Source organism: Chanos chanos, chromosome 1 (genome assembly GCF_902362185.1).
Source record: "Chanos chanos chromosome 1, fChaCha1.1, whole genome shotgun sequence".
Taxonomy (NCBI): Eukaryota; Metazoa; Chordata; class Actinopteri; order Gonorynchiformes; family Chanidae; genus Chanos; species Chanos chanos.
Genome location: NC_044495.1, coordinates 34,555,928 through 34,579,798, shown reverse-complemented (window position 1 = coordinate 34,579,798; position 23,871 = coordinate 34,555,928). Strand labels below are relative to the sequence as shown.

The window sequence follows — 23,871 nt, the reverse complement described above, 5'->3', positions numbered from 1 at the left end:
CTCTTAACAGATTACAGGAAACTGGCCAGTGCAGAGGGGTGTGTGTTTTCATATTGAGGGGGCAGCTGAAACACAGGAACAGAGAGCCCAGAGGAAGCACACATACACACACACACACACACACAAACACAAACTCTACACGAACCAAGATTAAATGGTCCACAGCCTCCGTCAAAGGACAGCTGATCATTAGCAGTGTATGATGAAATTTATTAATCCAGGTTGGCATCACAAATCTGTGACAAATAACTGCTACTGTACATTGTGCGCATCGCTGATACACTCTATCACAGATAACAATGGTGAATCAATGAATGCCCAAAATGATCAAAGCTCAAAAGGACACAACATACAATAAAGGATGAGAAGAGAAGAGTGAGAAATGGGATTGTATTCATCTGTGTGACCTGTCAGAGCCTTAGCAGAACCTGTCACTGTCCCACACAGGTTATCAAAGCCATACACCTGAGAGAGATAAAGGCTCCAACAGCCTCCCCAGGATCACTGTTTGGTTTACCTATAGCTATCACTAGGGGTGTACATGTGTGTCTTACAGTTAATGTAAAAATACTCTTTGTCTGGAGCCTTAGGACCAGTATGAGAGAGATCTACCCACACTGGACCTCTACTTATTTTAACAGAGGTCAAGCCTATGGTACCGCTGCATGTGGTTGTCCTGATGATCTCACCTAACATACACACACACCCTCACTCCAACCTTCACAAGGAAATAAACTCTACCACCCATTTGGCAACCTCTAGACTACTCCATTACCATTAGACAGGGTGGGTGCTGTGCGCATAGAGTGGTCATTCACATACACACACATACCACAGCTGGTGGGCCACAAAAAGAGATTCTTTGACAGGAGAGCAGAGGTGGATATGAACCTAGACAGAACTTGGGAATTCTCCCAAGCTGTAAAGACAGAGAGCAGAGAAGGCTTCTTTAGGGACGTGGGTCAGAGTTCACTTGCTTCAGACATCGCTTATATCAAACCTGACTTACAAGGGCAGTGGGTCTCATTTGATTCAATATATTGTTGTTTTTGCTCACAAACTGATAACAAGCCATAGACTGCCCCCTAATGGCAAGAGCTGGCATTGCAGTTTAAAATGATGTCTTCAAACAGTTGTTGTTGGCACTGTTTTGTTGGAAAATTATTTATTTATTTACTTTTTGGGAAAGATTTCATTCATTTCCTTTCCCAAGCCCTAGGACTTATTTTACAGAGACTTATACAATGGCCATAAGGAATGTGGTACCCGAGAGCCTAACAATGTTATTGCCACAATGTCCTTGGAGTCAACTTAACTCCTCCTTCTTTGCTTTTGGTGAAAAGAGAAGCAATGCAAGTGATTTTGTCACAGGTAATGTTTACCCTGCTGTTCACGTCAGTTTGAGGATTGATTTCATTAACATTTAACCCATGGTGACATTTACTATTCATTGGCCAAGAAAACTGCCTGCACTTTATTTAATGTTCAAAAAGTGCAATATTTTAAGTATAATGTCGACAAGGATCCAAAATTGACCGGTCAGTGCAAGTCTAAATTGTTGGGGTATCTCAAGAAAGGTACAGCCACAATTTGACATTTTATAGCGCAAGCTGTTATGAATTAAACAAAAAGGGCTAAACAGGAAGCCAAGTGATTCATTTCTGTCATGTAGCCCATCTAAATTACGGTCAGACCCACAATATTGTAGAACATCAACAGGACTTCACATTCACTTGAGAGATGAAGACACTTATCCATGAGCAGGACAAGAAGAAACTCAAGATCTTGGTTAAAGAAAGCATCATAATTTAAGGTACCTGTATTTAAGATCTTCTTCAGTTAATTTCTAAGAGCCTTAAAAGTGTGCATTTTTTTTTACATAGCTTGCGAAACACCACTAAAATGGGCAATGATTCATTTAAGCATTCATTGTGAAACAACTATTTGCCATTTTAATGAGGTTTTTTTTGTAAATGTTCTCAAGAGAATGTGAAGATAAGCACTAGATGATATGTGTGACACCACTCTGAACTCTTCCCTGGTTTTGGGAATTACTACTATTATTAGTCAACTGCAAAAATGGCTTTTAGCACAGCTGAGAGTCCCCAAGACTGCAGAAGAGATGACCAGTTTCTGCAAACAACTTAAAATCATTTACTGTATACCACGGGAAATGAGAGACCAAATGCAAACCTGTCACCTGATAGTGCGAGAAAGCGGCAGCTAGGGCTGCCTCATGTTTGGGAAAGCTGAGTGAATCAATTTGAGATGTTTGGGCTTTACACGATCATCTGGTGGGAGATTCAGGTTGCAGGGAAATGAGCCCCCTTGTAACAGTTGGAATGATGATTTGAGGAGTTTGGGTCTGTGAAACAGTGGTTAGTCAATCTTGGTGTTCTTGTGTGTCAGCAGTAATGGCAGACAGATGAGACCACTTGACTGGGTAACAACTAAGCTAACATTCTCTAAGGGCATGATTAGACCTTTGGGAGTTGAAGACACAGAATAATCAGGTTTGGCCTCAGATGGACATAAGTGCACTAATGGTATAACTATTGAAAAACTCCAAAAACTCCATGTATCTCAAAAACATCACTGGAAAAGATGAGTTGTGTTTAGATTTACCTCTGAAGCAGTGGTTGTGATGTGAGTGCATGAATATAAACTAAGAAGTACATAGATCAGAATACTTGATTTGTTAATGCAAACAAAGTCTTGGTAATTGCCCATCTTCTCGTATCTGTTGTCTATTTATCCTTAATGAACTTACCGTTTTCAAGTCTACCAACTGTTTCTAGACAAGACAATAGACTCAAATTAGCCAAGGACTGCTAGAATCACAAAGAATTAATCAAACTTCATTAAAATGAAACAATTTAATGGTTCAGCACCCAATCAGCGTATGTCTATATCCTCCAGATTGAAGCAGATGGACTGTGGTTGTTAAGAGGAAACAAGGGGCGACCTTGCCGATGATCTGATGCTGTACAATTATGCAACAGATGGAGAATACACCCCTGTTACCAACACCCTCCATCAGGCCCTCATTTCAACCAGAAAGAAATGTCTGAGAGTTTTCAGGGAGAAAAATGTGATCATGTATACGGACACGTTCTTTTATCGTAATCCTTTCTGCAAAACACCCAATGGAATCCAGAGGCAACCAATAATGATACACAAAGAGAACTGCAAACAGCATAAGGTGGAAATAAAGAACAGCGAGTCACTGTAAGACAGGTGACCATATGAGCTTCACCAGATGGCAAATATTTAAAAATAGCACTAACAACAGCATAGGCAATAAAACATTTTAATACAGCTTAAATCTGTATGTCTGCTTGTGCACATGCACCTGCTTGTGTAAGTTTTTTTTTTAATATGGTCAAACTGTGTATGCTGACAGATACTAATGGTTAATCGATTTCACATGATGAATGGTGACATATGCACTGTTATTCTCCTAACTGTCACATACATCACTGTCCAAATAGAGTTTTTCTAATAACACATGAGCTAAGAGATCTCTATTGACTGAAACAAGATTTTAACATTTTTTTTCACCTTTCTCCTGTTTAATTTAACCTCATATCAAAGTTCAAGCACAAACATTCAGTTTAGGCCTTTAACGTCTGTTTTGAGTTGGTGTTGAGTAGTGGGGCCTAAATCTGCACCCCAGAACACATGATGAGAGGGGTAATAGGCCTTTTCTTTCTCTAAGCTTCTGTTTCCACAGGACGGATGAAGAAGATGAACCAGGAGCATACTGGTGTTTGTGAATGTATGTGTCTGGATTAGGAACTCAGTTGATTCTCTTACAGATACAGGATTGTTTGTTTGTGCAGATATCTTCTTATTTTTAATTAACTCTTTTATATCAGTGGAAACATAAATCCTTCGTAATGAAAATCTTTCGCAAACACCAACTCGTTCCCTTTCTGAGTGTGTATGGCACACCAAGATCTCATTCTACACATACCTGCTTTTAGAAGAAAATGCACAAAACTAGAAAGAGATGAGAAAATAAAAATTCTATTGTTCAGTGTAGCCAATACAAATTTGTCTGTTCACATCGTTTTGCAGCTGATTCTGTATGATTGCGAGGGCAGTTCAACACATGACGACATGCTGATTAAATGCAGAGTGGGCCCCTCACTCACACACACACACACACACACACACTCACAGATCAAACTGTGTGGTGTGTGTATGAAAGCAGGGGGGAAGGGATGCAGGGCTTTCCCCTGGGCTGTGGGGCTTCGCAGTGATGTAATTGGCTCAGAGCAGCAATACCCAGCTGTCCCCTATGGCTCTCAGCTGACGGCAGACAGGGGGCAAGAGGGGTCTTGGCCTGAGCAGCAGATGCCTTGCTTTCCCATCCATCCCACAGCTAGCCTGCTATGGGCACCAGCTGTCCAGCTCCCAGCAAGCAGTGGGAGACTGACCCTCTGAGGGGAGGGGCCAGGCACTCATACTGTATATACCAGCTGACACCCCGATGCCGTACGTTGCAATTCAACGCAATTTCGTGTGGGAATTTTTGATGATTGTTGCCAGTTTCACATAAATTAATGTTTTTACTTCTGTGAACAAGATGACTAATGATGTTGTCAGTCATTTCTAGTTGACAACAAGTTATTTAATAAAGACAAAACAGTTGTATTGAACACTTTGTTGTCCTTATTACAAGGAAACATATACCTTTGTCATATACTGCTCTCTTGAAATTGAAACATTTGGCACCAATTAGACACACCATGAAAGCAGAGAAATGTGCTGTTTAAATGCAATAAACACTGCTGTGGCGACAGATGAAGCTTGCATTACATTTTTTTTTTTCAGTATGGCTGACAAATTTGACCATGTGGCATTTTATAGCTGTGTTTTAACACATCTTAAAAATAGCATGCACAGTAATCCTTCACCCTTTAGTCCTGAGCCAAATGCAAAAGCACAGCTGTAGAAACCATGTCAGAAACCTGACCACTGCTGTCCCTTCAAATGGACTCACCAGCAGAGTGACTGAAAAAAGAAAAAAAAAAAAATCTACGCTCAAGTCACGACCCCACGTTGCTGTGTCCCATTAGTCACACTGAATTTTGACCTTCTGTCCCTCCAACTGAAACAACAGTGTGGATAATGATCATGGCACTAACATGGCACGTGACAGGTACTGGTTATGAGGGGACATATAGTTTCTCTACAAGAAAAACATGTTTTAAGGTGTGAAGACGGAGACAGAAACAGAGAAAGAGAGATGTTCAGGTTTTGATTTGTGTCTGGTGAGGGCAGAGAAAGGCTGGGAGGTCTTGGGGTAGTAGGGTTATCAAAGTTCGGAGTCTACAGTTTGCTATTTGTGGGTATATGGGATTGACTGGTTTCGTGCCAGTGCGGCCTGGAACTTTGTCTCAGCAAAGAACTCGGCTTAGCCTGAGAACTCAAGAATAAGGCCAGTACCTTTGTGGTTCAATACAAATGGCTTAACATAGATTTGACTCATTCAGACACATGAAATCAATTACATGTCAGAAATGTAAAGATCCAAATATTACACATAAGATGTTCAATGACTATGCAACCTGTCTTTGATGACAGATTGATGGGAGTATGAATAAATGAAGACTCATGTCCTCGTGAAAGCATGAGACCAAAACATTACGGTGTATGGCATTCATTTTGCACAAGATGGTGACCACAAGGAGTTCATCTCCAGCTAACATCTATGTCTTTCAGACATCTATAACTAATGAATCATTCTATTTTTGAGATGTTTAGTACATAGTAGAGATGATCCTCCAACATTAGGGAGGGTGCTGACTTGTAAGTAAAAAATGTTAAAAAAAAAAAAAAAAAGATTAAGAAAGATGAAAGAGACCTGTTTTGATAATACAGCAGTAAGGGAGATGATGGCTTAGCCACCCCAAGCAATGAGGAAGGTATATGACACATACCTTCAGTTGGGCCTGTCCAATCTGAAATTAACAAAGCAGGGCCACAGTTCAAAAACTTCAACAAAAAGGACTTGAAAAAGTGATTTGCTGCTCACTGTCACTTGTTAGCGTCAAACGCACCCCCTTTGGCCACTAATTACGGGTGCGACAGCTGGTTTTTGTGGGCTCCAGCAGAGATGAGAGCAGCCTTCTCCTTTGCTCCTCTCCCTTCAGGGCAAGCCCTTATCAGCTTCAGGTTCAAATTAGCCTTAGCAAAAAAGGCCAAAACACTGCCTTTGTCACTGGTGAGATAGTTTAGGGGGCCCTGCTATTTGAAGGGGAAACTGTATATCTACAGTGTAAAGGAAGGTTTAAATGACAATAGAGGACAAGCCCATTTTCTAAATGAAAATGACATTCAGGGCTTTGTATAAAAACAAGTAAGTCAACATCTTAACTTAAAAAGGAATTTGGGAAAACAAGGAGCAAACCTGTGAGGGGAAACCTACAAATTTTCCAAGTATACCCCTATGATTAATCCTTTTCCATACCACTAATCCAAAACTATGCTCTGATGTAAATGCCTTCATGTGTCACAATTTGTCACCAGGGCGACCTGACGGAAGTGTCAGCAGTTCCTGTAAAAAACCCTGGTGATCTCATGATGGACCACAGCAGGTGGTGCCTGTTTTTTTTTGAGGAAAGACACCACTAAATCCAGGTGAGCAAACTGACACTCCTCAGCTGACTTCCACTACTGTTTCAGAGTGTTGTGTCACTTCCTGAGAGCAGCGTGTGTTCCTTCCAATCAAGGGACAAACTGTATCACACACCCTCTAACCTCTCTCTCTACGAGAGGTGTCTCTAAAATCACTTAAGAAACAGCCACGAGCTGCATACAAGCAGAGTGTGTGTGAACTATCAACCACTGCATATTCATTGAACATTTAAGACATTCACCAAAGTCAAAAGATTTAGGCTTGCACAAACTAAGATGGACGTTTCTGTTCAACAGAGTGCAAAACTGTCAGCGCTCAATGCTTTTTTTCTTTTTCTTTTTTTGTTTTTTTTTTTGGGGGGGGGGGGGGTGTTGGAAGGGTAGATGCTGTAAGATGGAAGAAAAAAAAAGAAGGACTTACGTTTTGGGCCTTTAAGCTGAATAAACACTGAGAGAAAGTTGAGTGGATTGTGATGTCAAACAAAAGACTGTCTGTAATCACAATGATGCCAAACTGCACTTCAGATGTGGACAAGTCATTACGACTTCACACATGGACAGATGACACTCAGACACTCAATCTGGTTGTTATCATGTTAGTGTAAGAACAAGCAACTCTGCCATCTTGCAACTGTGTGTGGGGTCCTACCAACAGGCAACACTAAAGCAAAGCGATTCTGTGCATCTTCAGATAATTAAGACATCAGACCAACTTTTCATACTGTTAAATAAGCAGCTGCATTCAGAGACCAACCAAAAGTTTTGAAAGCTATGAGCATTCCAAAACAGCCAGACAGCAGTGAGAAGCTTCATATCAGAGAGGGGACACTGAGAACAATGGCTCAGGCAATATCTGGCTTTGTTGGAACAACAGCTGTGAAGCACAATAGAGGTAATGGCCTCACTTCATTAAAGCCTCAGCAGGGAGGCAGACAACCAGCCCCGCCCTTCTCCCCTTTTTTCCTCCTTCTTTCCCTCCCCTCCTCTTTATTCTCCAGTTTTGATCTTACTGTTGGCCATGCTCAGATCCTTGGAAAGTGCTCTGTTTTTCCTGTCCACACGGTCCAAGGTCGCACAATAGCGTGGTCAAAGAGCAGCAGAAGAAGGGTCTTCTGAGGATCTAAACACAGGCTTCTTTTGCTCCCCAAGATGAAATACTCTCCTTTACTAAATCTGACTAATCCGCCAGATAAGAAGAATTAGAATAGGAATTACAGTCCCATTCCGGAGGAATCTTAATCTGCACACAACCTCTGCCAACACATTTGATCAAGTCCCCACCAGGTCCTGTTTAAGTGGAATTAGCAGCTGGTTTATGTAGCAACGTTTGTGTGTTGGCTTGGAAGGCTCTGTGTGTGTGTGTGTGTGTGTGTGTGTTTCGAGGGGGGGGGGGGGGGTGCTGGTTATGGAGCTCTTCATAGTAGGTCACTTCATAGTAGGATGTGATGGGCTTTTCACACATCAGGCAAGGGTTGATAATGCGTGAACTTGTAGCACCCTAACACACAGCGATTCTCTGCCTTCTACAGCTGTGCGGACCTCACTCACCATCTTGCTCCTCTGGCTCCACAACAGTCATCGTTTGTGATTTTGCATATGTTCAGCTCTTAGGGGACTACCTCCCAACCACCAGTCACTCAGGACTGAGTAGTGTGACCCACAAGAGGAGCACAGAGTGCAAAGGTCATATTGGTTTTATTGATTATGGTTCTCTAACTGCATGGTTGAGGGGGGGGCAGTGCGGTTACTAATCAAAGTGATAATTCCTGTTCCTTCCTTTTTGCACCAAGGATTCTACGCATCCAGCTCCACTTCATGAAGGTCATGTTCAATATGCAATGGATTAACACAGAGAAGCACAAAGAGGGACACCTGTTACAGGCTACCTAATCCCAGCGCCCCACTAAACACACGCAGGGCCTAGCTACTGGAGGCCTGACTAATCCACACAGGGTCGCTCCACGGACAGCCGCTGTCTGGTGGATTATCTTAGACCAGGCCTCTCTGTGTGCATCTAACGAGCAAGCAGAATTACCCTAATCCATGCGACGGGTTGCTCTTGCGTATGCTTTTTGGGGGCCTCAGTTCATTGGCCTTCCTAATCTCCTTCCTCACATATCCACTCGCTTTTCCCTTTTCCTCGACAGCTCAAGAGGATTGATTTCCTGATTTTTCCCTTTGTCTCTGTCCCTCTGACTGTGAAGACCTGATCATTCATGAAAAGCCAGGATTTAGCTGGGTTGACCGGACCTCTAATCGCAGCATCTGTTGGCCAGTCTCAGGTCCACTGTCTGATTATCACCTATGACAGTGATGTTGACCAAAACTGGACTGATCCTGCTTGATGATTTGTCATTACACGAAATATGGAACCAATTATTTCCTCTTTCACTTTGAACAGTACTTTGTGCTTACACAGATTATTAAAGTAATATATTCAGGGATGTGTAAAAAGTGCTTTTGTGCTCAAAGACAACAGAGCATGTACATCACTGTATGTAAGCCATAAATCCTGTATGAGATTAACAAATCGAAGCAGTACCAAAACTGAGGTTTTGTAGAACACAAACACACTGTGGATTAATATTCTTACTAACATGGATTAATATTCTTGTAGTCATCCCATCAGACTTTAGACTCGCCAGTGTGTAACAATCAAAACAACTATAATGTTGTATTCATTATAACAGAAGATGACTAATTCTCACACTATCTGCAATCATTCAGTGTCCACCATGAGAACATAATTACAAGCATAAATGAGAACACAAATAATATGTGACTGACTATAAATAAACATACTAACATACTGGGTGACAAAAATGGAAAGATAACCAAAATGGACAACAGAACATAAAAGCAAACAGAACATATGTACTCACATCTGCTTTGGTTAAAAAAAAAAAAAGAGTTCTGTCGCACCTCTGTCAAGGTATTTTCAGTATTCCACTGACCTCTAGTGGATGCATGTGTTAGGTCCCAGGTTACGCAGCTGAGGTGGGAGGGACGTGTGATGGGAGAAAAACATTAAAGCGACAAAGCCAAATGGAGTTGTAGCCATTTATTTAGAAATGTATCTAGAAATTATAAAATTTAAAAACATGTCATTTATGTTCTTTAATATATTATTTCATATAACAATCCATTTCATTGATAATTCTGATAAAACATGTTACTGCAGAGCTTACCATGTGAATGTGCAAATTCTACATTTTCTTTCAAACAGTTCAAAAATATCTTTGATCTTCTAATAAAAGTGCTGCATATTACATTAATATCTAAGTTGTGGGTTTGTCTTGGAATTTCTTTGGAGATTTAAAGTTGACTTTCCTAGAAACTTCAGTGTCACTGAATGATTCTGTTGTTGGGCAACAAGGGGCTTACTCCGATGGTTCTGGCAAAATCATTCTGAAAAACAGAAAAAGAGTGAATTTAAGGCAAGTCTTAGGGACAAAAGGCAGATCAGTTTTCAGAGTACACAACAGCATCTCTTCATCAACAAACATGACAGTGTTATATCACACAGGGAAGTAGATTTTGTTTTGTGATTCTGTTTGTGACCAGCTATACCATGTGGTTGACGACACTCAGGTGATAAGGAATACCACCAAGTGATTGACACATGTCAATGTGCATCTTCTCTGGGTCTCCAGGAGCAACGACTGGAACTCCTGGCTCAACCTACACAGATTCAGAGGCGTTGGTAAAAACACTGTCAAGGCTAAACTCTGCACACAAGAGGGACCCATAATTAGAATGGCTTGACAAATTCAATACAATTTCAAAGCCACAGGCATAACATGGTAATGTACTCACTGGTTCTAGATTCCTGTGAAGAGACAGCAGATCTGACATTCTGTCACTGAAACCAGGGGCAAAGTTTTCGGGATTTATTGCCACAAAACACTGACCCTGAAAAGAGGCCATTTCAAAAAAAGGAAGAAAGAAAGAAAGAAAGAAAGAAATCTTTTGTGAACGTGGTTCTAAAACCTTTCCAAGGGTCACTTTAACCTTTCATTCATGCCAAATATGGCCTGTCATCTATTAATATTTGTAAACCAAATGGTGTCTTCCCAACAGCTTTTTCCACACAGGGACTGAACTGTTCTGTACAGACCACCAGAGGGCAGTATTTACATGTCTCCTCCATCATTCGCATTTCAAACGAAAAAGCCTCACGCAACAGCAACAGGACTTTCGTCAGTACCAGGTCAGCCATGCGGTCTGTCACTCTCCAGGTACGAATATGGCGGCTGTACTGAGATCCTGCTAGCATTCCACAGAACACCTCTACCATCATTCCCAGGCCAAAGCCCTTGTGTCCTCCTAAAGGCACAGACGAAGGGAGAGAGAGAGAGAGAGAGAGAGAGAGAGAGAGGGAGAGAGATAGAGAAAATAGATAGAAAGTGAAAGAAAGAGAGAGAAGAGAGAGACGGAGACAACCACATCTTACTGAAGTACATTTTAAATCTGTTTAAGCATCTGCACAGAAAATGAATCTACCTTCACAGAAAATGAATGTGGTTTAAACCTCTACACAAACTTAACCAGAAATGAATGTAAATGCTAAGACAACAGAATCTATTGGTTACTTTTAAAGCCATAGTTTGCTACAAAAATATTTATTTGTGTCATGCAGTCCTTAATCATACAGTTCTTAAGTGCTCCCTTACCAAATTGAACTCGTATGATATTGACTGTTGAACAGAGTCAGAACACTGAGGCAGGATGCATGCCAGATTGGCTGTGGTGTTTAGCCTGACCTGTGATCTCACAGCCACCAATGGGCACCAGGCCTCCACCAGACAACACCTTCCCTGGATCTGTGCTCAGTCTACCCTGTGCATCGCAACCCCAGCCCACTGGAATGGAGTTGCCGTTTCGCTTGTGCAGCTCCACCTGAGAACAAAAGAGAGCATCAAGGCAAACTGTGGTTTTATAATATGTAATAATAACCTGAAAATCTAAACTGATGTCTGGATGATGTACCTTTCCCAGGGCCACTGCTGATGTGGCCATGTCCAGCACAAAGCTATCCCCGTTTCTGGCAGGAGCAGCCACACTGATTGGATTGGTTCCCAGCGTGCACTGGAGACAAATAGCACACTCTAATCAGCCAAAACATCATAAGTGGAAAGCACAACACGAACACAGAAATAACAAACAGGCACACACACACACACACACACACACACCACAAAAAAATGTAAAAGGCTCTCTGTAAGCATGTTAAAGACATGTATAGTAGATGCAACATATCCCGTGTTAAAAGAAAATATGCAGCTCTTACTTATTTTATCCTGTACTTGCTCACCTCCTTTGCTCTTGTGGGGACCACTAGTGGAGAGGTGTTTGTGTAGGTCATTCCCTGCAGGGAATATCAGGAAAGTCATCTCTCAACACACCGACTCAAATGTCCTGTTGTTTCATAAGCCCACACACACACGAGTGAGACACAGCATAAACATAAATACAGTAAGTGCAACTCACGATCATGTTCTCTTTTAGTGCCTGCATTGAGTAATAAGCTGCAATACCATAATGGTTGGAGCCTGAAAGCACAAAAGGTTATATTTGTTTAACAAGAGAAGACAATTTGGCTTACTGTTCCGCAGTTTCACATAAATCGACGAAATTTGATTTTGGTCTTATGCAAGGGACTAATTGAAACTTTTGTGTTACCTCTGGCCACCACCCAGCCAATGCCCACATCCTGAGCTTTCTTTATGGCCAGGCTCATGCAGTAGTTGCCCACCACTGGTCCCAGTAAGTTTTTCCCATTTACTAGTGCAGTGGCTACTGACTCCTTCTCAATGACTGGTTCACCATCTTTTGCACAAATTCCAGCATCAATTTCCTTAACATACAAATCTGTGAAATACACATGCATATTGTCTCACTTGAGAGGGTGTTATTGAATCATATGCAAGAGACAAATGTCTGTAAATATACAATTCCACAATTTACAAGAACGCGTTGATAAAAACAAATGTCCCAGATCAGAGTGCAAAATACAAATGACAAAGTGACTATTTTTGTGACTTACTGACCCATTCTGTTCAGGCCATGGCTATAGTGTCCCCGCCTGTCTCCCTCCACCAATACCTCTGCTAGGCTCTTGGCATGACTTGGCTTTGTGCCAACTGTCAGCATACATCTCTCAATAAAGGCCTGTACCTCAGTATGAGCAATTAGACACCTGGGAAGTAAAAACACACTGAAGTAATATACAAACAAACAAATGATTGAATAAACAAATAAATAGCTGTAAGCATCTAAAAGTTGGATTGTTTCTCAAAAAGTACAAAGTTATGTATCAAAGAAAAGAAATGGGTAGACACATATTTGACCGAAAATTTTGTGGTTAAAAGGTGTGAGAAAAGAATTTAATACGGAATTTCAAGATATCAGTGATCATACAATGCTTTATCTCATGACTTAAATAATAAAAAAAAAATTAAAATAAATAAATAAATAAAAATAACCTTTCACAGTACAGTTGTCATGTGATTAAATTAAAAATAGCGGACTAAAATACATTAATCCCGGGTATAAACAAGCAATGTCTTTAATCATTCAATCAATCAATTAATTTCTGCAGAAATTCACACTGTTGGAGACATGAGAGGTTTTTGGTAAACTGGCCCCACTAATAATCATCGCGACCAGTCACCCAAGATCACACTATCCATAAATGCTGACAGTTTGGAGAAAGTAGTAGCATGATATCAGGCATGGTCTGCATAGCAATATGCGGCTTTATCGCTTCTAAGAACAAATTTTTAACTTTTTATGGAACCTAAGACATGTTTCCACCACATTATAATTTTATCTTTTGGTTCAGGGGTTAAAATGGGACTTTATCTATCCATTATTCAACTATATTCATTTTAATTTCAAAACATTATCCCCCTTCACTGATTTTCCCCCAACCCAACGGTTGTTTTATTTGTGTATGTAGGCCTATCTTCCAGGTGTATGAGCTGTGATAAGAATCGCTAATATTCAATCACTTCTTATTCTGAAGCGCCGTGCCCGCGTTAAAACTTAAATACTTAAATCTCCTGACAGTTTAAAAATCAGACCAGCAATAGAAAATGCTGAAAGAATTCTATTTACCACAGCTGAGTATAAGTACAGCAGCATCACCCTCTCTTTGCCTTCCAATTATATCTAACAGTTATACAGGCTGTTATCGTGTGGTGTGATTTGAAGATGCAACAGGCTAATTATGCACAATTTCACCAAGTTTCTTAGCGATTAAACCAAATGAACACTTTGAAAACATCTTGGAGTGGCTTCTAGTTTTCACCACCATCAGGAACACACCAGATGATGGAATTTTGTTCTTGGAGGAATAGTGTCAGCTCCCTCCAGTAGAATTCCAGACACTTTTAGAATCTAGGACAGTTTACACTGAAGCTGTTCTGGTGGCATGTGGTGGCCCATAGCTGTTTTAAAACACTTTCTGCTTCCTTTATTGGCAGTTACCTATAAACATTACAAGCAATTTATCAAAATACTACTTCCTAACAATACTATGGAGGTATAATTCCAGCCGTTCACAGTTTAAACTCCAATTCAGAAGGAGGTGATACTGAGCGATTTAGGCTGAAAACAAAGTAGCTACAGCAACATCATAGGAGCACATGGTTACCAGAGTTAGCAACTTTGTTACACAGAGCATTTGAGCAAAACATGCAAAGGTGTATGAGAGGACCTGATTGCAGAGGTCTTTACCATGTCTCACCTTCTCGCCTCTTAACATCTGTGCGGTTACCTTTGTAAGTACTTGGATCATCAGGTGGTGCACCATGGGATTGTAGGTTGTTTTCCAAATCGCATACACACATCCTTTGCCTTGGTGCATTCAGGAGCAATGAATTGACACATAACCCTTAACTAAATGTTGAGTAGCTACACATCTATAAACATTTGAAATGAACCTGCCCACATCATTTGCCCTATGTCACTTACGTTAAAACAACCCAGAATAAGTGACACAGGTAATTCAAGTATGCCCTTTTAGAAAATAATGTGTACTTGAAAAAGTTCTGATCAAGAGCACTTAAAAAGCCTGTTTAGTTTTAGGCAAAACGGACTTTCACCCATGGCTGTTATCAAACATTTGGGCTGTTAAATAACGAGAATGTGTGCACATGCATGTATGAGGGAGTTAGGAGGCTCTCTGTCAAAACATGATAAACTTTATGATTTTTTAGAGTGTACAATAATACAGATAGTTCTGGTCATGGACTCATTCAGTTGGATTAAAGCCATGCTAAAATATCCAGGTAAGAACAGTGATCTGTTTGAACTGTACTTCAAACTACAATCTATATCACACTATGAAACAATGTATTTTGTAATCAATAAAGCTTGATAAGAAAGACTTCTTTTTGTCTTCTCTTGGTTCAAATTACACACAGTCAAAATGTTGTGCTGCACCACTTTATAAATACAACAATAGACTCAAGGCCATTTTAAAACACCACACAAGCACAGCGACGACTCATCAGCCTGTTCATCAGTGATGCATCACAGCTGCGTTAAAATGGTGGTCTAGTGCTCCCTCTTGTGAATTTTTGGATAAGTAGGGGGTGCAGAGCAATGAACAAATGAATAAACCCATTAAAGTGCGGTGACAAAACACCTTTTTCTGTTGGGAGAAACATTTAAAAATTCAGTATGAAGTAGTTTTGATTGTAACCAGCACTGATCTTGGTTTTAAAGAATAAATACAACATCAGTGGTTTATTTGTGTAGAACTGCCTTTCCTGAATGTTGAGGTACATGTTTTTTGATTACTGTGATTCACTGAGATAGCTGTGATAACACACCATGAGTTAAGTGTACCAGCTCACCCCAAGTGGTTACTTTGATCTTTGACACGTTGTGAAATGAGAGCGTTGGACTTCAAACGGACCATCAAATAGATTTTCAAAAAGAGATTACTCTTGGGGGGGACACACATCAAATTAGAAAGGGGAGATTTACAAATGAGACAGCGTGGGTGTTTGAAATATACTATAATACAATATACAGCAATGATGATCATAATGTAAAAATTGTGGAATAAAAATCCACACAGGCAGTACAGAGATCAATTAAGTAAATATACACAAGATGCTGCAACACTGTGTTCTTAGTAAATGTTCTGTAAAAGAGCTGCCATCAACAGTTTTGCTTTTTGAATCAATATTTTTAGAAGTAGACACAGGATTCTCTTGTAAGGTGACTTGATTTGTCTGAACCTGGAACCAACAATGTAAACAACCGCATATCACAAACAGATATCTAACAAAGAAAACCAATTGCTTTAAATCAGAATTTTGTATATACAATGTTACAACTTGCAAAATCCACATAAAACAAAGAAGCACGCTGAAATTCCATTGGGTTACCATAGCAAACGAAAGTAGAGATGGTTTTGAGAAACCTGTGATGGAGTGCATCACATAGCTAGACACTGCCTCAGCACAGCATAGAGTGAATGTGACGACCAGTGCCCACTCATTTTAACTGTTTCTACTGTATAAACAATGGCTGATGGCACAGAGTGCAATATCACAGAGAATATAAATTGTAAATGTCCCAATTGTAAGACTAGTAAAAGATGATCACCGTTAGGTGGAGTGAACAGCAAAGCAAGGGAGTACTTTCATATACCATATGATAACTGGCTTTGCGCAGAGGAGTTATATGTGAACTTAAATGCATGTAAAACAATTTATTAGGCAAGACCAGATGTCATTTAAGGTAAAAAATTAAATCTCTCGAGTTTATTATAGAAGATTATACCTTGAGGATCTAGCACAAGTAGAGAACCTCTGCACCAAAGTGTGTTCCTGGGGGTGCTTGCTTGAGTGTGTTTGATCCACCCTAAAGCAGTACCATAAACTACCAGTCTATATACTGAAAAAATGTGTCCATACCATCTGGTGAATATGCTCGGCTAAAATGACAGGGATGAAAGGCCAGAGAAGTATATGTTAAAATCCTGCTCGACCTCAATCTTTCTCCTGCTCTCTTGTGCATGCGCTCACATTCACACATGTACACAGGCATATGTGCACAATAATGGTTTTCTAGTGGTTTCAGTTAGGCTCAAAATATGGAGACCTTTAGTGGTAGGTACAATACAGTACAAATACAAACAATGAAGATGAACTCAATATCTGTAAAGTGCTTGTGGTGCTGGGAGTTTACTAATCATAATAAATTTGCGTTATGCATTACAGAGAATATAAACACAATGGCCCAAAAATTCCTGAACAACAATGCATTGTGAGAGTGCTTCTACATAAGCCACAAGATGATTGAACCTGGGCAAACCTGTATGGTTACATTACACAGCATTTTAATTATAACCACAGTGCACCACGACAAAAATCCCCGGTAATGTGCAGCTGATTTTTCTCTATTTGACTAAGAACTAAATATAGACATTTTCTTAATTAAGAGAGAAACAGACAAAGAGAGATTTTCAAATCAACAATCTTAAAATTCTAAAGGTTTTTAAAAAGTTCAACAAACGTGTGCAATCTCCTGAACCATTCTTTCGATCTGACCAAGACGTACACTTTTATTTTTATATCGAGACACATTTACAAACCACACCGTCCTCTGCACTGAGCTAATCTAGTCAGAGCAGAGGCACTTTGGCCATGTACTAGTAAAATCCTATAAATCTTTAAAATTCAAATTACTGAACAAAGGAATAGTATCGTCATTACATTGCAAGCTGTAATGTTGTAAAGATATAGGTGAAAACTCTAGTTAAAAGCATTTCCATGACATTTTAGATGATGTACCTGGTCAAGCTCATGATAGCTTGCGGAGGGTAGAGAAATACGTCTTCCGAGATAGGCGCTGGTAGCTAACCGATAATTTAGAGATTTGCGGTGCTCTTGCCGGTGGAAACGCCTGGTGCTGTCAAGTTGGACAGGTATTGACACTGTTTATAAAAGCACCCGCAGGGCACGCTTTGAGTGCTATCAGTATTTTCGGGAATTGAAGGGTCACGAGGCCACGCCATTATGTACACTTGTCTTTGTTGCAACTTACGCCACAGTTTGGAATTAGTCTCCCCTACCTTTGTCCAAACACGGTTCATTCATGACTATCGTAGATAACAAGCCGTGGAAATAGTGTAGGCCTTAAATAAGTCATTCACGAAGACGTTTAGCATAGCGAAACAAATAAAATGAATCAAAACAAATGCAACAAGTTGTTTTACAGATAGACGGTAGGCTGACTCTCTTTTCATTTCACACCATTTTATTGAATTGTTGAAAAGAACCCGTGTGCAAGGATGAATCTCTACATATTAGGGTATATTTTCATGCCCAATAATACCAAACAATTTAGTGAAATACAATTATAACGTCCATAATGCCTTAGGTGTAATACAGACTCGTCAACCAACACTGGACAAATCAAAAAGGGACTCTGTCAAAAGCGCTGTCCCCAATACAACAGCTAATTAAAATAAACATCAGTTTGAATCCCCCTAATCTAAATAATTACTGTATATGATCCTGTGCTCCTAGCTTAACAGCCTGCCCTTTCCTTACCAAACTTTACTAATGAGCCATTACGCTCCTGTTCTAAATCAGTGGCCAGAGTATCTTCGGAGACAGCTGTCTGTTGTACACTAATGGAGACTTTGCACCGGAGTCCACCCAGCCATGTGACTTGAGGTCTGTATATTTGTGTAGTTCACTCAAAGCACTAGAAACTCTTGCATCCACAGCTTACAGAGTAAAAGCCGCTCCCTCTGGCTTTCAAAGTGCAGCTCATGGTCTGGTCTTTAATTTCATATAGGACCACATCTGCAACCACTTTGGTACATGAGAAAAAATAGAAAGCTGGCAGGCTGGCCTGTGATTTGGATACATATAAATATCATAGCAAGCTGACTACTGGCCACTAATATAACACAGCCATGAAGGGTGGGAACAGGGAGGGTCAGCAAAGAGAAAACAGTCAGGAGGAGAGGGCCAACGTGATGCATGAACAGGGGCCTAAACAGGCAGCTTCAGCAGGGCAAGGAAAAAGACAGAGAGAATGGCAAGTCACTTTTGCGATTATATATCAGACAACATTTTGAAGAAGTGATATCTATATTCACTTATTTTAGCTTATTTGTTTTCACACAGTCTGGATGTCCAGCCTGTTCAGCTACACTCACAACTGCACTCACAGTTTTTCCCCTAACTACACAGAGCTACAGAGGCAATGCATATTTCAGTTCATATCTCATTTCAATTTCATTTTAAGCATTCACAAAATAATTAATTCAAGTTCAAGTCTAAGATTTCGTGTACTTGAAATCTTAAGCACAAGAGCACTATGTGTAAAAACAGTTTCATAACCTTCCCTTGTCACATGGAAATCACAGTGACAACTCACTGGCCATGATCCCCAATATATGTATGTATTCTATATATTCTAAAAACTGGCAGCAGTATTAAATTAAATCCTCAGAACAAGCATGCTATAAAACATATGGTCAAGAAAACTGTGAGATATGTCAATGATATCTTCTATTTGTGGAAATTCTTGTTTCCATTAAATTACCTCTCCAGGTAATTGCATGTAACTATTTTGGTTGCATATGGTTTTTATGAGCTGCCTATGTCTGAAGTGTTTTTGGGTGGTCTTTCTGAATGGCCTTGACTTCAGAAAGTAATGTTTAAATTCGCTAACACTTTCAGCATAGCAGTTCTTTCAGGATGGAAGATAGTATTCAAGACTCCTGTCCCTTTAATCTTTGAAACTTTAAAAACTACTGCAAAATAATTTTCACTGAGTGAAAATCAAACTAAATAGATTATCCACATTATTTTGCACATGTCTTGCCAAACTGATTGTCCATGTTGCTCAGCATGCTCTGAAAGATAACGGGGTAGCGATGATTTTTTTTTTCCCTAAAAAAAATAAACAGCTAAAATTAGCCTCTAACGCTAAGAGAAATGCTGTCTAAACTGGAACATAACCACCACTGATTATATGATACTCAAAACCATTCAGGAATAGCGCTGAATGCTAATATGTGATTTCACCACAGTGTTTGGACCATTCAAAAATCAGCTTTTAAGAAATGTAGTAGCAGACAATAGGAGAAATGTATGAAAGACATAGACGACAGTGGAAAAAAAGCAAGCCAGTATACACTGAGTAGGACTCACGCATTGTCATACTCACACACACAGATAAAGCCAGGTTTGGACCACATGTACCTCTGGAGAGCTCAAAAAAAGGGATGTGAATGGAAACTGTAGATATGGCCCTCCGCATATGTTCATCACTCCTCCAACAGCAGTTTAAACACACAATTCTTTGGCAAAAGAGAATACACTTTGAAGAGACACTTGGAAAAAGTGGCATTCTGAGGACAAAAATACTTAAGTTGTTTAATATTTTATTGTACTAAAGTCACATTTCTGCACAATAAGAAGTGATAGAAAACCATGTAAGTTCTATTAAAGACTAAATATAATATTACAATAAAACTTAGCATAATTATAAGTTCAGTGAAGGAATAGAAAACAGTGAATTTTGAAAAGAAAAACCAAGGAAAAAAAAAAAGGAGCGTCAGTTGTCCATGGTCAGTTGGTTGCAGGGGATGCATCTGTCTGGCTGTCTACCTGCTGAAGAGCTTCATGAAGCTCTGGAAGCCATCCTCCCCAAAGAAGTCAAAAGAGCCCTCCATGCTCCCCAGGTGGACCAGAAGTAGCACCAGGAGTCCTAGCACCAACAGAGGCACCACTAGGTTCCAACCCGAGGCAAGGATGTTGTACCACTTTGCCTTGTCAGAGCACTCCTGTGCTGCTCGCATGTCCCCAAGGGTTTTCTGGTCTCGAGCCTGGCAAGAAGTTAATCAAGAAAAGACAGGTGAAGATATGATTAAAGGAGTAGATGTGATTACAAATATAATATAACTTGCATTTCACTACAATGTATTTTCTAAGAGAGCTGTAAGGCAGAGGATATACAGATAAGTTCATTTAGCTTTGTTTTCTGAGACAAGGATTATGGGCTGTTCTGAACTAAATACAGTTTTGACTACTTTGTGTTTCAAAAACAATAGTTCGGTAACTTCAAGAAAAGAGTATGTAGAGTGATGGACTGTGTAATGGACTGTCTGTAGTCTCCCATAGTAACTACAATATTAGCTATGTACCAATTACTCCATTTTCAAACCTGTGCCTGTCTCTAATTTGAGTATGGTACCATTTTAGAGGAAGTTAGCCCGCACCACTGTGCTTACAGCATCCTCCATCCGCATCCACATTCCTGTGGTAGACAATTCACGGGTTGGGCCTTCTATGTTTCTAAACCACTGCACCATCCACACAGGCCTGAAACAACCTCTCATTATGAGCCACCCATGGCAGCAGAACGATTCATCTGTGGGACATCTTATGTTTCTTCAAATAATCTTTATGTAAAGCAAGTACTGACAGTTTGAAAACATCCAGTTCTGAGTTAGACAGGCCTACAGAGCCACAAGGTATGTGAGCTAAATTCCACCTGATTCAGCTAATCGCGTTCCTACAAAAAACCCTGAATTTAGGAATGACGATAACACAGATCAATGATGGCACAAAAAAATGATTTCTCTAATCCTGATCAACATTGTTCAAACATCCTAACCCTAAATGTTTGCAACGGGAGAGGTTTTTGTCTTTGTATGGAATTCTCCTCATCTTTTAGTTGTATCAAATTAGAAACTTTTTGAGAAATCTAATTTCATGAATAAGAGAACCAAGAAGCTTTGTTTTTTTCATGTAGGGAAGGTCAGCATGGGCAAACATATCATAGGTTGCTTAGTTTAAAAAATAGCACAAAGTACAAAATGTACTTCCCTGAGCATTATTCACATCTTCTGAGTTAGGTTAAAACTATGTTAAACACTTCTGGCACTACCTATAACTGTGAAGCTTTTTTGAGAGCTCATAGCAACCAGCCTTGTGCAGATCATAGTATCATCTTTGCTTTAAAGAGCGTTACACAGGAGAAAGAGCCTTCAGGAGCTCCTGAGTTTATTTTTCAATATTCAAATCACTTCCAGATCAACACATGTAGAGACTAAATGGTGTGTCTGTTTCCAAAGGCTACATTTAATCTTATTTAAAACTATTTTCTCAAAATATATAGGCACTTTAATCACTGTATTTTTTGTCAATTTTCTTTACAAAATGTATTTTTTTCATGTAAGGTATCATGTGAAGAAAATATGCATAACACACATTTTATATACAGTCTATGAGGTGGAAAAAAAGAAACTCTCCTACGCACTCCATTTGTGAGACAGTACATTAACAAGACACAAGAAGAGATTAATATAAAATTTCTATAAGATTTATGCTCACCTTAATGGAATAGATGAGGGCCATGAAACCCAGGCAGCAGAAGTTAACATACAAGGTGTTGCACAGAGACCAGACCAAATAATCATTGGGTGGCTTCTTGCCTGCGTGGCCCATATTCACCACCGTGGACCCTGCTGGCTTGCGTGCCGACTTGCAGTTGGTGAGTGGGGTGCAGTCGGACGAATAGCTGTATGTAGCGTTGTCCATTTTCGTTCTTGGTGGGTAGCCTGGTGAGGAGTCCCCTTCCTGTCCCCAGCTTTTATTCACCCCATGGATGGGTGGTGACAGAGAGAGAGGGATGATGCTGGGTAGAACTGGGAGACCTGTTATTATGTGGTCAGGCCCAGGAGCCAGGGAGCAGGGCAGGATGTTCCTGGTTCCTCCAGGGAAACCTTTCAAGACGGTCTCTATGACTGTACCTTGCAGACAACACTTGGGGATATTTCCAGAGGACGGGTTTGAAAAGAAGAGTGAACAAAGTATAAATAAATGACTTTTCCAAGAGAAGGGCTCTCTCTTTGTGGCCCTCTGTTGTGACTATGTTCAATCTCTCTCTCTCTCTCTCTCTTAGAATGATATGAATAATCTAATAATTTATACTTCATGTAGCATACTTTTGAAGCGAGCGGCGTGCGCACCTTCCAGTTGGAATTCGTTTGAAAATGATTGACAACATGGAATCGCATTAGGCAAAACATTCTTATTTGCTCCAGTAAGATCTATGACGACATCAACAACCATAAGAAAAATCAGAAGCAGGATTGCCCTCTTGTGGCATGATATTATAAAGAAATAACTAAACAGTTCTTATTTTCCAACACTCAGTCCTTTGTATGATGCCCCCCCCCTTTTTGTGGCGTTGTGATTTCTTATTAACCTGTGGTGTTTAGTTTAGTGCAAATCATTCGGAGGCGTATTATCGTGTTTCCTATATAGGCTTATTTATTGCAGATGTTCCATACAGTACTCTGTATGCACAAGGTAATAATCTGGGCTGAACCTGCAAAACAGTGTAAAAAATTAAACCGTTTTATAAGATTAATAATTCGAAATTAACATGAGGGTCGATTTGTGGGGAAAAATCAGTGGATCTAACCGAGAAAAGGTAATTCAGAGGTTACAAATCCTAATTTTTAAGAACATCCATCATTAGGACCTATGGAAGCCCTAAAATGTCATGAATAAACATTTAATTTAGATTCCGTTTTCTTGTGATTACGTATTATTTTTCTTTTTCTCGAGATCTCGACTTAATTATGTCATTATCACGGAATAACGAAACTTTGTTTTCTCGAGATAGCGACATAATTAACTCGAGATCTCGAGAAAACAACTGTTTTCCGGTGAAAACAAAATAATTGTAAAGTGGCCTGTGCTTTGCTATTTGTCGTTCAGTGTAACCAACTACAGGAGATGGAGCAGGAGCATGTAGTCCACCACATCACTAATCTCACTTAAATTGTGCCGCCGATAGAGATGGATCCTTGCTACCTGCCCTCGTAGATGGCGCACACCGAAGTGAGTATCTTCCCCAGCAAGGCATAAGGCTGTTTCAGCAGCAGTCCAGCCAAATGTGATGATCTTATCAACGTACTCTTGCTCCTCAAACATATGTTACATTGAATGCCATCCAGCACTAGACAGGCCACGCGAAAACAATTTATCGTTCTCACGAGATATCGAATTAATTTTGTTTTTATCACGGGAAAATAAAGTTACGCCATTTCGTGATAATGACATAAATAACTCGAGATCTCGAGAAAACAAAGAAAAATAACACGTTATCACGAGAAAACGGAATCAAAGCTGAAATGTCCACTGATGGCAGTAGAGTTTCCACAGAGAC

General features: G+C 40.0%; 2 protein-coding genes across 2 annotated transcripts; both read right to left on the bottom strand.

The window, feature by feature from the left end:
• Positions 1-9,691: 9,691 nt before the first annotated feature.
• On the bottom strand, positions 9,692-17,644 carry LOC115806306 (uncharacterized oxidoreductase YjmC). The gene is made up of 11 exons (XM_030766995.1): positions 17,460-17,644; positions 12,696-12,844; positions 12,328-12,516; positions 12,136-12,197; positions 11,960-12,013; positions 11,635-11,733; positions 11,409-11,544; positions 10,853-10,971; positions 10,462-10,557; positions 10,216-10,326; positions 9,692-10,053 (listed from the first exon to the last, which is right to left on the bottom strand). Exons 1-11 carry the CDS (start codon positions 17,471-17,473, stop codon positions 9,991-9,993), a joined length of 1,092 nt encoding a protein of 363 aa, XP_030622855.1. The 5' UTR covers positions 17,474-17,644; the 3' UTR covers positions 9,692-9,990.
• A 2,649-nt stretch (positions 17,645-20,293) lies between these two features.
• Positions 20,294-22,232, bottom strand: ifitm5 (interferon induced transmembrane protein 5). Its single transcript, XM_030790454.1, has 2 exons — positions 22,026-22,232; positions 20,294-20,515 (listed from the first exon to the last, which is right to left on the bottom strand). The coding sequence occupies exons 1-2, from the start codon at positions 22,230-22,232 to the stop codon at positions 20,294-20,296; spliced, it is 429 nt and encodes a 142-aa protein (XP_030646314.1).
• Between the last annotated feature and the right edge of the window lie 1,639 nt (positions 22,233-23,871).